The 12,563-nt window shown below is 39.8% G+C and overlaps 1 protein-coding gene across 5 annotated transcripts in view; it reads right to left on the bottom strand.

The window, feature by feature from the left end:
- The window catches only part of STAU2 (staufen double-stranded RNA binding protein 2), a 218,373-nt gene that overhangs the window by 154,254 nt on the left and 51,556 nt on the right, over nt 1-12,563 (bottom strand). For all 5 annotated transcript variants that reach the window (XM_045004505.1, XM_045004506.1, XM_045004508.1 and 2 more), the window contains 2 exons: nt 9,896-10,055; nt 4,897-5,004 (listed from right to left, as the gene is read on the bottom strand). In XM_045004505.1, coding sequence (XP_044860440.1) covers nt 4,897-5,004; nt 9,896-10,055 — 268 coding nt within the window. The remainder of the gene's footprint in view (nt 1-4,896; nt 5,005-9,895; nt 10,056-12,563) is intronic.

Genomic DNA, 12,563 nt, shown 5'->3' with positions numbered 1-12,563 from the left:
AAGAAATTTTCACTGTGACCCCTAGCAAAGGGAAACATGTAACTGATGCGAAAACCATCTGTGACGGGGCGTGCATACCACGCACTAGGCAGGAAAGGGTTAATCCCACACTATGGGCAGCACAAGTCCCGCCCCTTACACCAGACTGAGCATGCTCCAAATGCTGCACTAGTATAAAGAAGAGCAGCCCAGCTCATTCTGGGCTGACTGCTGGGGAAAAACGATGCTCAGTGGAGGCTCCAGCCCAGGAGCCACGTCCTGTAGGAACCAGAAAGCCTGAGGCCCAGACCAGTTGCGCACAGCCAGTCAACAGGAGTCAGAGTCCCAACAAGCTACCTGTCCCAAGGAGCTTGGAGACCCCAACAACAAATGGACCCCAGCTTCAGGACTCACGGCAGGAAGTGGCCCAGGGGGTGGAGAGAGTGGTACCTTGTACCCGAGGAAAGTCAGCATCTTGCAGTAGGATCCCCACTGACTGGGTGGTGATCATGCTCACTACTGACAAGGCCCTGGGCTGGGACCCGGTGGAGATGGAGGGGTTGGGTCCCCCTACTCCTCCCCGCCACCATCCACCCCAGGTGGCGGCCCACTTCCCTGACTCTGGCCTTTAGACCACACAGCCCTGACCCCAAGGGCAGCGGTACTGACTCTGGCCACTAGGCTGCATGGCCCTGACCCTGAAGGGCAGCTGAACTGACTGACCCCTAGGCCGCACAACCCTGAACTCAAGGGCCACGGTTTTGAGGCTGGCCACTATTTTTGCTGCCTTGAACCCAAGGACCGCCCTTTTGAATCTGACCATTGTGCCTTATCATGATGAGGCCAGAAACAGTTGGGCAGACTGTTACCGTGGTGTCAGCACACCCATCATCCACTTCAACAGGAGACGGGGCGTGCATACACTGCCACACCCTGACACATGGTATTGTCCACCCAAACAGTGCATAGTTCTCCCCCCAAAATTTGCCGACTGAAACATTAATTATAGTCCTGTCTTTAAAGAATGGAAAAAAACAGAACTAACACACAAGGAACATAAAATGCATAAACCACTTTATAAACCTCCATGAAACAAAGGCAAAAGGCTGAGATTTCTCTTTACTGCCCAGCGGGAAGCAATAGGCAAAACCCTTGCGCTGCAGCAGCAACTCATAGGGCAAGGGTAGTCAATCGGTGGACTGAGGGCCAAATCCAGACCACCAGATGCTTTTGAACGGACCCTTAAATCTTTTTATTTACTTTTTTTTATTATTATTATTTTTTCTGGAGTCTGGACCTTGACTATACCTTGACCAAGAAATCTGGACCTTGACAAAAAATAATTGACTACCCGTGTCATAGGGTGACTAACGACCATACTCATCTTTAAAACCTGCTCAGTAACAGACCCACACAAGTCCTAAAATAGCTGCAAGTTGCTGCAGTGGGGGAATGCTATTATCACTCTGGCCTCTGAACAGCCCTGGAAAGCACATACCAGCTACTGGGCTAGAGTAGAATTCTTCTACTATAGGGTATTGATACTTGAAGGCATTTTTAAAAATCAATTATTTAATACACAGAAACTGCTTTACATGGCTTCTGGAAGTTCTTAGAGAACAAATACTAGCTTTATTTTATCAGGCAGAGTAAGTGAAATTATGTGATTGTGTAATTCCCCATTAGCCAAACTGCTAGGATCAAATTCTGCTCTGTTCCACCCATACAACCATACTGACATCATAGGGCAGAACCTGGCCCCTAAGTTACATTACAAATTCTCCCCATTCTCCAAATATTATGCAATTCTGAAAAACTGTTCACATGAAACATTAAATACCTTTAACCATTTTCTCATCTATGTAACAGAGCAAAGCTTTAATATTTACTAAAACTTTGTCAGATGAAGAAAATGCTGAGCATTCTACAGCCATCATAAGATAAAGATAATGAAAGCTATAATGCATGAGTGGCATAATACAAAATATTCTTAAGAACGATCTCATTAGAAACACCAGATCCTGCAAATTAATCACAAATTGGTTAGTCATTTTACTGAAATATAAGACCTCTTTTTAAAACAATACATAGGTTAAGCCTTAATTCTAGCCAAAGAATTCTAGCCAAGAATGTCAACAACATTTACATGTAATGACACTAAATAACACACACAGAAAAACTGGTATGTTTTTGAGAGATTAATTCCTGTGATTTTGAAAATCTTCCCAATATAATTTTTTTTAAATTACATGTTGTTTCTTCTTGGTAAGCGGGCAAGAAACGATCCTTTTATAATTAATGGAAATAACATTAATAGTAATAACATCCTTCAGAATATTCTCGTGCAAATGGCAGAACAGAGTTTCCCTGTATCAGACATTCCCATCTTCATGTCTTCTTACCTGACACCACTATGGCTGGAACAACCTCCCGACTGACACCTCCAAAGCACCGTCACTTTTCACCTTCAAAAATCTTCCAAACCCCCAACTACTGTGTGACTCATTATCCATCTCCCTATATGTCAGTGTACTGATTTAAATGACTCTGTGTCACAGGGTAAATGTCCCCTATATTTGAAGTTGGAGCCAGCGCCCGTGTGCCACAGCAAGTGCTCCCATTTGGCCAATTAAAAGGAGCTTACCCACTGCCATCTCCAGGGCCAGACAGTCAGAAACACAAGAGGGTCAGGAGGAGTGAGGGATGCTCCCAGCACAGAGGCTGTGGGGGCTCCCACTGAGAAGAATGGGACTGCACTCCAGTTGGAAGGGATGAGGTGGCTGTCCTGGGATAAGGACAGGAGAGGAGAAGACTGACAAAGTCTGGCCATGGTTGAATTCACCAGTATGTGGGGCATTGAGGGATGAGATGTCTTGAGTTTTAATGACTGCTTGCATTGGGGTGAGAATTGGATTACATATTTGGGACTCCTCTTGTGGACTATGATGCTGTAATAAACCAGTCCTAAGGAGGGGTAATATTGAGATAAGAAAGCCAGAAGTGACGTTATTAGGCCACCTGAGAGGGAAAACTGAAGCAGGTATGCCTGTCATGCCATGACCTGCCACAGGAGGGTGCTCCAGGCAGGCTCCCCTATGAAACCCTACATTGTAGTAGCACGTGGCGATGGAATATAAACCCTTCAGTAGCAAGGAACCTGTTATTTGTTTGGCACCATTACTGTAGAGCAACTTGTACCCTTATAGCACTAGATAAATAATACAACCATTAACTATATAAGCAATTGTAGTCTAGGCGACTAGTTATGTGAGCAAAGTTATGCATGTGCTTAAGTATTGACAGGATCAGGGAATAAATAGGGAACATTAAGTGAAAGAGTCTGGCCCGTAGATAAAATGGGATTTGAGGAGGAGAAAGATGTGGAGACTGAAGTAGAGATAGGAAAAAAAGAAGTGAGGGCATTACCAATAACTCTTTGAGAAGGGGACATATAGGGATATTAAAGAAGGTACTAACAGTGATAGTGACACCCCCTCTCCCCCCGTTTCACCAAATAAAAAAATCTTTTAGTTCTTCTGTTAAAACTTGTAAGCTCCTGTCTGTAGAAACCATTGATCGTATCTGTCCAGTGAAAGATACTCTATTACTATGTAAAACTTACAAACAAGTTAATTGACTTTGTTCTTGAAGTAAACACTATGCTAGCCTTAAGCTGTAATTGATACAATGTAAACAAACGCTATAAGCCATTAAGTGACTTTCACTTCATTGTAACAGCAATGGCTCCTAGGAACAGATCCCCACCCTCTGTGATTAAAGAGCCGGGAATCTCAAATGAATTAGCACACACTCCAAAAGTGGTGGAGACAGTAAATTAAAATATGGTTAACATATGGAATGTATGTTGATAAATGCTTGATGTACATGAATGGTTAGGGAGGTGCCAGGCTAGAAAGGGAGTATCCATCGGCCGAAGAATGTGTCAAGTGGACCACCAGACAACCCCAGAGGGTAAACTAGGATCTACCCCAACCCTGGAAGGATGAGAAACACAAACTTTGAACAGTGTGGAGCCACCAGGAATGTGCCATCTGCTGATTGAGTCAGCAACAGCAGGATGAAACAGCTCCCATAGACTAACATAGGAATTAATTTCTATAAGAATGAACTCTAAAGACTGAGGACTTTGAGTCTCTGGTTCTGCTGCCAACCTCCAGGAGCATCAGGTGCATCTGACACAGACTCGGCTCCATCCTCATGCCCAAGATACCTGGCCAGTAACTTGGCATGAGCAACTTCTAGGCTGGTAACTATAACACCTATACAGAACTTGAATGAATGATTGTGTGAATGAACACTATATATATAGTGTGTTAGTGTGTGTAAAAGGAATAAGTAGTCAAACAATGTTGTTTACTTTTATCTTTTGCTTTATTATTATATTATATACATCTTTGCCTTATCCCTCTTAATAAGATCCTGCTGGTTTTTATTCTATTGGTATAACAGACATGTGTTGGGAAGTGTCCTTATGGGAGCTTTCATGGTGTCTCAATGTCTTGTAGCAATTCCCAGGATTAGGAGAGAAGGTCTAGGTTGCCTCTCTCTCTGAGTGTGATTTTTTTTTCTATGTTGAATGTGGCTATCAATTCCAATTTACACCCCATGATGGCAAAGGATAAACAAAGAGTCACTACCAGCCATTAAAGACTGAAGGACAATGGACCTATCAGTGTCCACTCGTTTGGCCCACATTTATTTAACAGAGCAGCCAATTTAATAATATAAAATGACACCTTAGCTTCAGATTCATTTTCAAAGAGTAGCAAGTTTGTAATGAATGCTCTCACCAGCCTTTTTACTTTTAGTTGTTGCTTATTACGTTTTTATAAACACTCAGAAGACAGCAGACAGCTCAATATATAAAACTGGTCTACTCAGATAAATAACACATACCTCAAAACTGACGGGCATGTTGCGCTTCAAGGCAATTTCAAACACTATGCTGATCTCAGATTTGTTTGCATCTTTTTCTTCTTCCGTTTCCTTTCCTGCCTCTCCATTCTGCATCATATAAAACAAAGTAAGCACATTCAAATACTTGCTTTCAAGTAGCAGAAATACAATTTCCCCTTTATTCCTCAATGTCTAGAATATATTTCCACCAAAACAATACCGTGTGAACTGAAGTATTTCATAATTTGTTTAACTTTAAAGAGATTTAATATTTATATGTAATTATTTCAAAGTATAAATTACAGACTTGTAGTTACTTAGTGGTTTGGTAAAATGTCACATTTATGAAATAACTTAGTCTCATACACCTTCCAGAGTGAAACTTCCTCTGACATTCACCTATTAATTACAGGTTTCAGAGTAGCAGCTCCTGTTTTTTTTCTATTAATTACAGTCACCTGTCTGAACAGCCATTACATTTTTTGGTCCCTGGAAGTGTTCCTGACTCCCTATAAGTCACATCATATTATGACCTGAGTAACACATTACCCGCCATCCACTTACCTGTAAAATCAACACAAAATGTAGCCATGCTTTATATTAAGGGAACATTTATACATGGTTATAAAGGATTAATTAATAAATAAGCAATTTTTACAGACTTTTAAGCTGATTAGAAACAGTTTAGAACAGCCTATTACACACTCTTTTCATGTCCATAAGAAGACTGTTACAGTTCCAGGGCAAGCTGTGTCTTTGACCCCTCCCCCTCTTCCTATGGGCATCCCTTCCAAGTACCAGGCCCACATCTGTATTTCTCTCAAGGTGGAATTCTGCTCTCAGTGGTCCAGCAAGGGCACCATTCTCAGGCTTCCAGCTTTCCAGCCGTCACCTCTCTTGGAGGGAGAGGCACCTCTCTCTTCCTTTTGACCAGGATATTTCCAGGCTGCCCAGTTCCCTGTCTTCACTGCGTATTTCCCAGCACAGACAGGTTGCCCAAGGTCAACCTGCTTGCTTTCTCTTTAGAGACAGTTGACAGGTGTAATTGCTACAGTTATAAGCTACTACACATCACTTCTCATGCAAATCTACTTTATTCTTAAGGTAAAAAAGCACTAACGAGAAAACATATAAAAACAATAAAAGGAACTATGTGTATGTTAATAAGCTTACCAGGGTTCACCCCAACCCTAACATGGATTCTGGTAGGAACAGACCTTCAAATCCCCACCCAAGGGGAAATTCCTTGTGGTTACCAATTCATCACAGCTGAGCTTCAGCTCTGAACAAGCAACCAGTCCTTCCAACCCTACCCTGGGGCCCTCTGTAGACCAGGGGTCTGTCAGTTTGCTGGATCAGAAAGATGGCTCTGAGCCAGTTTAAAATCAGGCTATTTATCCAAAACCCCTTTCCTTGTCTATTAGTTCAGATTGGATTCTCCATATGCATATCTATTCAGGGGGTGGCTTCAAAGGGTTGATAACACAGGAAGTTCATTAGCATCCCCCTTTCCTACTAGAGAAGGTATGTTCAATGCCACAGTAACATATACCCAACTGCATTTTTAATACAATGTACCCAAAGGTATTAACCTTAATTCAGTAAGGTTTAAATTGATTCAATAAAGTTTATCTTAATTCCATAACGTTTGTACAGGCTATTATACAGGACATTGTCGGTTTCTCACAGTATTTAATTTGCAATGCCCACTACCACTCTACTTATAGGTCGATCATACTGTGAGGATGATGCAAGAAGTCTCCAGGTATACAAATTACACCAAATCTAAATAGTATCACGGTTAGTTATGAAGGGAGATGTTTGATCACTCACATGGCTGCAGAAATTCAGCTCTCAGATGGAAAAGAAACATAATAGGAGAGGAAGATAACTTTTGCTTATCATAAAACAAGTTAAAATGAGGAAACATTCATTTTAAAACTTGAGGTCCTTACAATCGATCCTTACAAGCCCTTCCAGATGCTATTTATTCAGCTCACAGATTGTCTTCATGTTGGGGAGGAAGGATAGCTCAGTGGTTTGAGCATTGGCCTGCTAAACCCAGGGTTATGAGTTCAATCCTTGATGGGGCCACTTAGGGATCTGAGGAAAAAAATCAGTACTTGGTCCTGCTAGTGAAGGTAGGGGGCTGGACTCAATGACCTTTCAAAGTCCCTTCCAGTTCTAGGAGATTGGTATAGCTCCTATTATATATATAAAAAAACCCAACATTCTCGTTTCCGTTCTTGAGCACAGCTCCTTCAGCACAACTGCACAGGACTCCCAATGGTCAAGTTCTATCTATCTGAGTAAGTATATGGTGCCCATTTCCATAGTATCTGATCACCACAGTCTTTAATGTATTATCCTCCCAACATCCCATATGAGGTAAAGTAGTACCATTTAGCCTCATTGAAAGATGGGGAACTAATGTTCAGAGAGGCTAAGTGATGTACCAGAAGTCCATGGCAGAGAAGGGACCTGACTCCAAGTTATTTTTTTCCAAATCTCTTGACTAGTGACCATAGTTGGGGTATATATTCAATCAGGCTAAGGCCTGGCCTCCCTGTTCATTGCGCCTACAAAAGTAAAATGCAGGTCCAAATCTATGTAGCTGTACCTCCAACTACCTGATTTGTGCTCACAGGTCTACTGTGAGTTCAAACCGCATCCCCAAAGGGGAAGCTGCCCTTCCAAAAATGCATTCCTTCCTGTCTAACTGGAGAGTTGGATAACTTTAAATGTCTGCTTTGTGGCAAGAAACTGATGAGGTTTCTCTAAATAAGTTAGATCTGTACAGACACAGAATGTGGACAGTCCACCAGAAGTTTCAGTTAAGAATCTCAGATTTGTGCAATCACAGCTTACCCTTTGAAAGCCTGGATATCCTAAGGGACCTGATAAAATGATGCTGTTATATTCCTGTGACTGGGACATACAGTTTAATTTGAGATCCTATTGCTTTTGTTGGGTAAATAAATAACTTTTCCAGTTTCACATACATAGACCATGAAGAAATGAGCATCTAAACAGAACTACCCACATAATTTATTGCCCACAACTACTTATTAGTATATATACTTGGATGATAGCAGTTTACTTTGTGGGACATCAGAAACTAAATGATGTTAACAAATATGATCGCTGGCAAGTGAAGAATAAGCAACATTTTCCTGTCCTCATTAATGGACATCTTGAATTCAAGGACTCTTCCTGAAAAAATATAATACTAAAAAACAAAAACAAAAAAAAAGTATGGAACTAAAAACTATCTCAATATTCAGACTTCACAGCTTGGGTTTTTTAAGACAGCAGCCAGTCCTTTGGAAAACATAACTGAAGAAGAGAAGGAAAAGGAAAAGGCCATATTTTCCTACGATCTTTTTTAAAGACTCCTAACCAATTCTCTTGAACGACTTGAAGTAAATAATAGACTCCCTGATCCAGAAAAGGAATGATGGCATAACTAACGAGGGTTAGTAAAATTTTCTCTCACCCACACTGAAGACTATTCAGGTATGGTTTGGGAACAGCAAGAGGAATAAAAGTTGCATAATTGTTCTTTTTGATAAACAGAATTATTTCACACTTAAATGGTAGCTTAAAACAAAAAACTTCCAGGTATTTTTAGTTTGGGTTTTTTTGGTTTGTTTTTTTAAATTATTGCTCTGCAGAGGATCTCAATAGGTATTGTCAAAAAGGGAGTGCACTGAGGGCATTTTGTGTCTTCCAAGTATGTGTGTTCTGGTTCAAGTCACTTGGCAATTTTGTTGTTATAAACCTTTTCATTTGCAAAGTTACCTGTGAGATGGTTCTATTTATTTATTTATTTTACTTAAATATTCTTTAAAAATGTGTTGGAATATTTTCATTTCTAAAGCAATGCAAAATATTGATCCTTACAAATGCAACACTGAAGAAAGCTAATGAACCATCCAGGGACTAACAGGCTGAAAACCTAAAACCATCTGACAGCTGTTCGATAGCCTATTTAAAGTGAGTCGGTGAGCTCAGTGTGGTTCCTGATGCACAAACATTCACTTCAAAAATACACATCACCATTTGGCAACCTTGCTTTTATTCTGAAAAATATCAGACTATATTAACAACTTCTTGGGACAGGGACCAGTCTTCTTCTTAGTCTGTAGAACACGTTCATGGCACTATATACATTTATTAATAATAATTCATTCTCAGTGAGGCCATGGATTACACAGGTATTGGATGCACTTTTGGGGATGATCACAAAACTTTCTATTTTGCTTCTTAACAACTTTTAACAATCTTTCCATTTTACCTTAGATGAATTATGCGTTGTCACAACTTAAGTCTATTCAATAGTTTGTTCCTTACCACTTCCTTCAGCAATAGGCATGTGGAGCTAGATAAACTGACTTTTGACAATAATCACCTGCTTTCTATATTGTTCAGCTGCTACCACATTTACTATGGTTATTAGGAAAAGTAACCAGCTAGTGAATTCAACACTTTAAAAATTGAAAACTGAAAAATAAGCTGTGAGAGTTAGCTTAATAGAACCATGTTACCAGAGTCCTGTCCATTTCCCAGAAGTTTGTGGATTCTAGGAAACCAAGCCCACCATTGAATCCACCCACTCTCTCTCTCTCTCTCTCCAATCACCAATGATTACACCTATTCCCCTTCTCCTCTCAGCTTCAAGACTTCAAAACTTTATTAGTGTTTCATCATATGTATAACAAGAACCTTCCTATTCTTATCACTTTCTTTTTAACCTGTTATTTTAAAGCAGTTTTCATTCACAGACAAATTACATCCTGTTTCTAATATTTTAAAAAATGTAAAATATGTTCGGTGCATGTAAACACTTCTGAGAGATGACTGCTTGAGAGAGAGAATTCTGAAAAAATCCACTGAGCTGTTTTTTTTCCTACAACCTTTTAATGATATGAGCATCCAAATGTGGGATTTGAGTACCAAAGTTTGACAAGGAGGCTCAGTAAGTTTTTAAATCACAAACCTGAGGTAATTTTTCTGGGATAGGTTCATTCTGGAGAGCTTGAAGGGCCTTCATTGCAGCATTGTGTCTAGCAGCTTGACGAGTCTTTCCTTCACCAAAAAACTCACTGTTGCCAACAGTCAATTGGACATAAAAAATCTTAGGCACTGGGCAGTGATACCTATAAAGTAATAAAGAACAAGTTAATTCCTTGTTATGGGTTAAAACATGCAACACAATTTATGAAAATAGCATGTGAATTTTATTTAAGGTACAGTTATAACTAAAATAGACAATATGCCTTTTTGGTCACAGTAAAGGATATGAGCAAAATATATTATGCATTTCTCAGCCAGCCCACGAACAATCCTGTTTGCAACTCAAACAAGTATTATCTATAACTTTAACGAAATACTTGGACCTGTGACAAGGTGTACTGGCACCTTAAGGCAGGTCACATGCCCCATACTGCCCTGTTTCTGGCTTCATCTCAAAGGAATGCTGGGAGCAGTAGTTGTTGAGGCTGATGAGAGTTGGAGGCTCCAGTCCAAGGTGTGGTGGGCTACATAAAAGTAGCTCCCTTCCCTCACAAGGGTAAAGAGAAATGGAAGGAGCAGAATCATTGGGTCTATCCAATAAGGACCCTGAAAGGTGCATGAGTAACTTCAGGTATTGGAGAAGCTATAGAGAGAGCTGGAAAGCTGGAAAAGAAAACTTGGGAAGGGAGCACTGACATTGAATCTACTTATTACGGAGATCACAGAGAAGGTGAAGAAATCTAAGAAGTGAAGGAAGAGGTCGTGGGTAAGGAGGCATGAAGAGGTTGGGATTTGAACAGCGTACTTCTTTTTGGAGGTCAAGATCAGGGCTTCTTGCAGAGGGTGGGAAGAAACTCTGCTCATTACCATAGTATCTGAGTGCTTCCCACATACTAAATCGAGAAATAATAAGCACCATCTCTTTCTTCCTTTTCAGCCTGTAGGAGAACTACCTTACTTGGTTCACAGGGTTTGTTTGTGGGTGTATATGGATGTGTTTGAGAAGATATTGCGGGAAAACTAAGATGAAGTAAATGAAATGTTCCAGCATAATTATATATAGTATCCCAAACTTTCCCACTGTTGTACCTTTATTCACAATGACCCCACACTTCTACATTCAGAGCAGAGAAGAAAAGAGATAGTACAGAGATAGGTGCCAATATAAGAACACAGATAGTTAAATGGATAAATAGATCTGCAGACTCTACAGGAATGAGGCTAGAGCTAGTGAAAAGTTCTGCTGAGTCCCAGTGATTCAATACCTTAGATGAAGATAATTAAACAGCTCTTAGTCATAATCTCTTAAAGGAAAAATGAATTAAAAACTAATGATATGGGTTCTTTTTTATACACAATTGTGAATTGCCTCATGCTAGAGACTTGGAGGTCCCTCCTCAGATAATGGATCTTCTTCTAAAACTCTGGACATTCCTTTCATGAAAAAAATAACATATCAGAATTGATTTATGTGTTGAGTATATGATACCTTTATGATATAATACCTGACTGAGAAGGTGAAATAGTTTGGCCACAACCCAGGCACATCACAACAAAGCTAATATAATTCAAAACCAGGGTGAACTACTTTCTTTTTTTCCTTCTCTTATTTCCTCTTAAAATACATAGTAACCTTATATCCATGTGAGAATTATAGCCGATCCTTATTAAGATATGTTCTCCTTTATTTTTATCTGTCTATACTGACTTATCAAGATGATGATTCTATCTGTGTCAAGATTTTTGGATTTCTCTATAATAATTAAACAAAAGGTTAGTTCAAGTCTCTCTTTGAGGCAGTGGACTGCAAATACAGATGGGTGTGAATCAACACCCAAATCTCAATTTTTCCCGAGCTTTGTGGTTAGTTCTAATATATCTATAATGTGCAGAACCAAAACACTAGATCCAAATACGCCCAATGTTTTACATCTCAGGCCCATCTCCAATTGTAGTTACACTTTGGGGAATGGTAATTTATTTTTATTGGTTTCAGAAGGTGCCTGTTTTCTCTGATGCATGATTTACACTTTCACGTAGTGTTGGGACCTATTAGGGTTTAGTACTGCTATTGTTCTACTAATATTTTGTCTTATTTTTCCTCCTAGATTGTAACTCCCTCACATACTAGCCCAACTAAACTTTTTTTTGTGGGGGGGGTGCGGGGAATGATATCTGTAATCAATTACTATTAAAATGATCATTCTATATTTTTTAAAAAGAAATGAGACAGGACAAGTAAAAAGACACAAAAAATACTACAATTACCTGTTCAATATTACATGAACAATTTTCTATTGCTCAATTTCTTTTATTCAGTAGATAATATTGTTTATAGGGAATATTTAAAATAATAATGTGACCTAGTAGAATGTTATGGTGTTAAGAGCTATGAAGTGGCTCTCTGACACAAAACATAGTGCATCCAAAGTGTGCATCTATGAGAATTGCCAATGACCAGTGGAAAAAATAAGGCAATACCCCACAAACCTCCCTCACAGCTGGTATAGCGTTGTCTGCCAATGGATCTGCCCATGTGATTGCTTTAATGGTGTTTGCATGATGTACAGTTCAACATAAGGCAGGATAAATTCTGCCATTTGCAAAGGGGAACATGCAATTCAGAGCAGTAGTTTCCTGACTCCTCACCC

This window comes from Mauremys mutica, chromosome 2 (assembly GCF_020497125.1).
Source record: "Mauremys mutica isolate MM-2020 ecotype Southern chromosome 2, ASM2049712v1, whole genome shotgun sequence".
NCBI lineage: Eukaryota > Metazoa > Chordata > Testudines > Geoemydidae > Mauremys > Mauremys mutica.
The sequence above is the reverse complement of the archived record's forward strand: the minus strand, read 5'-3'. Positions and strand labels throughout refer to the sequence as shown.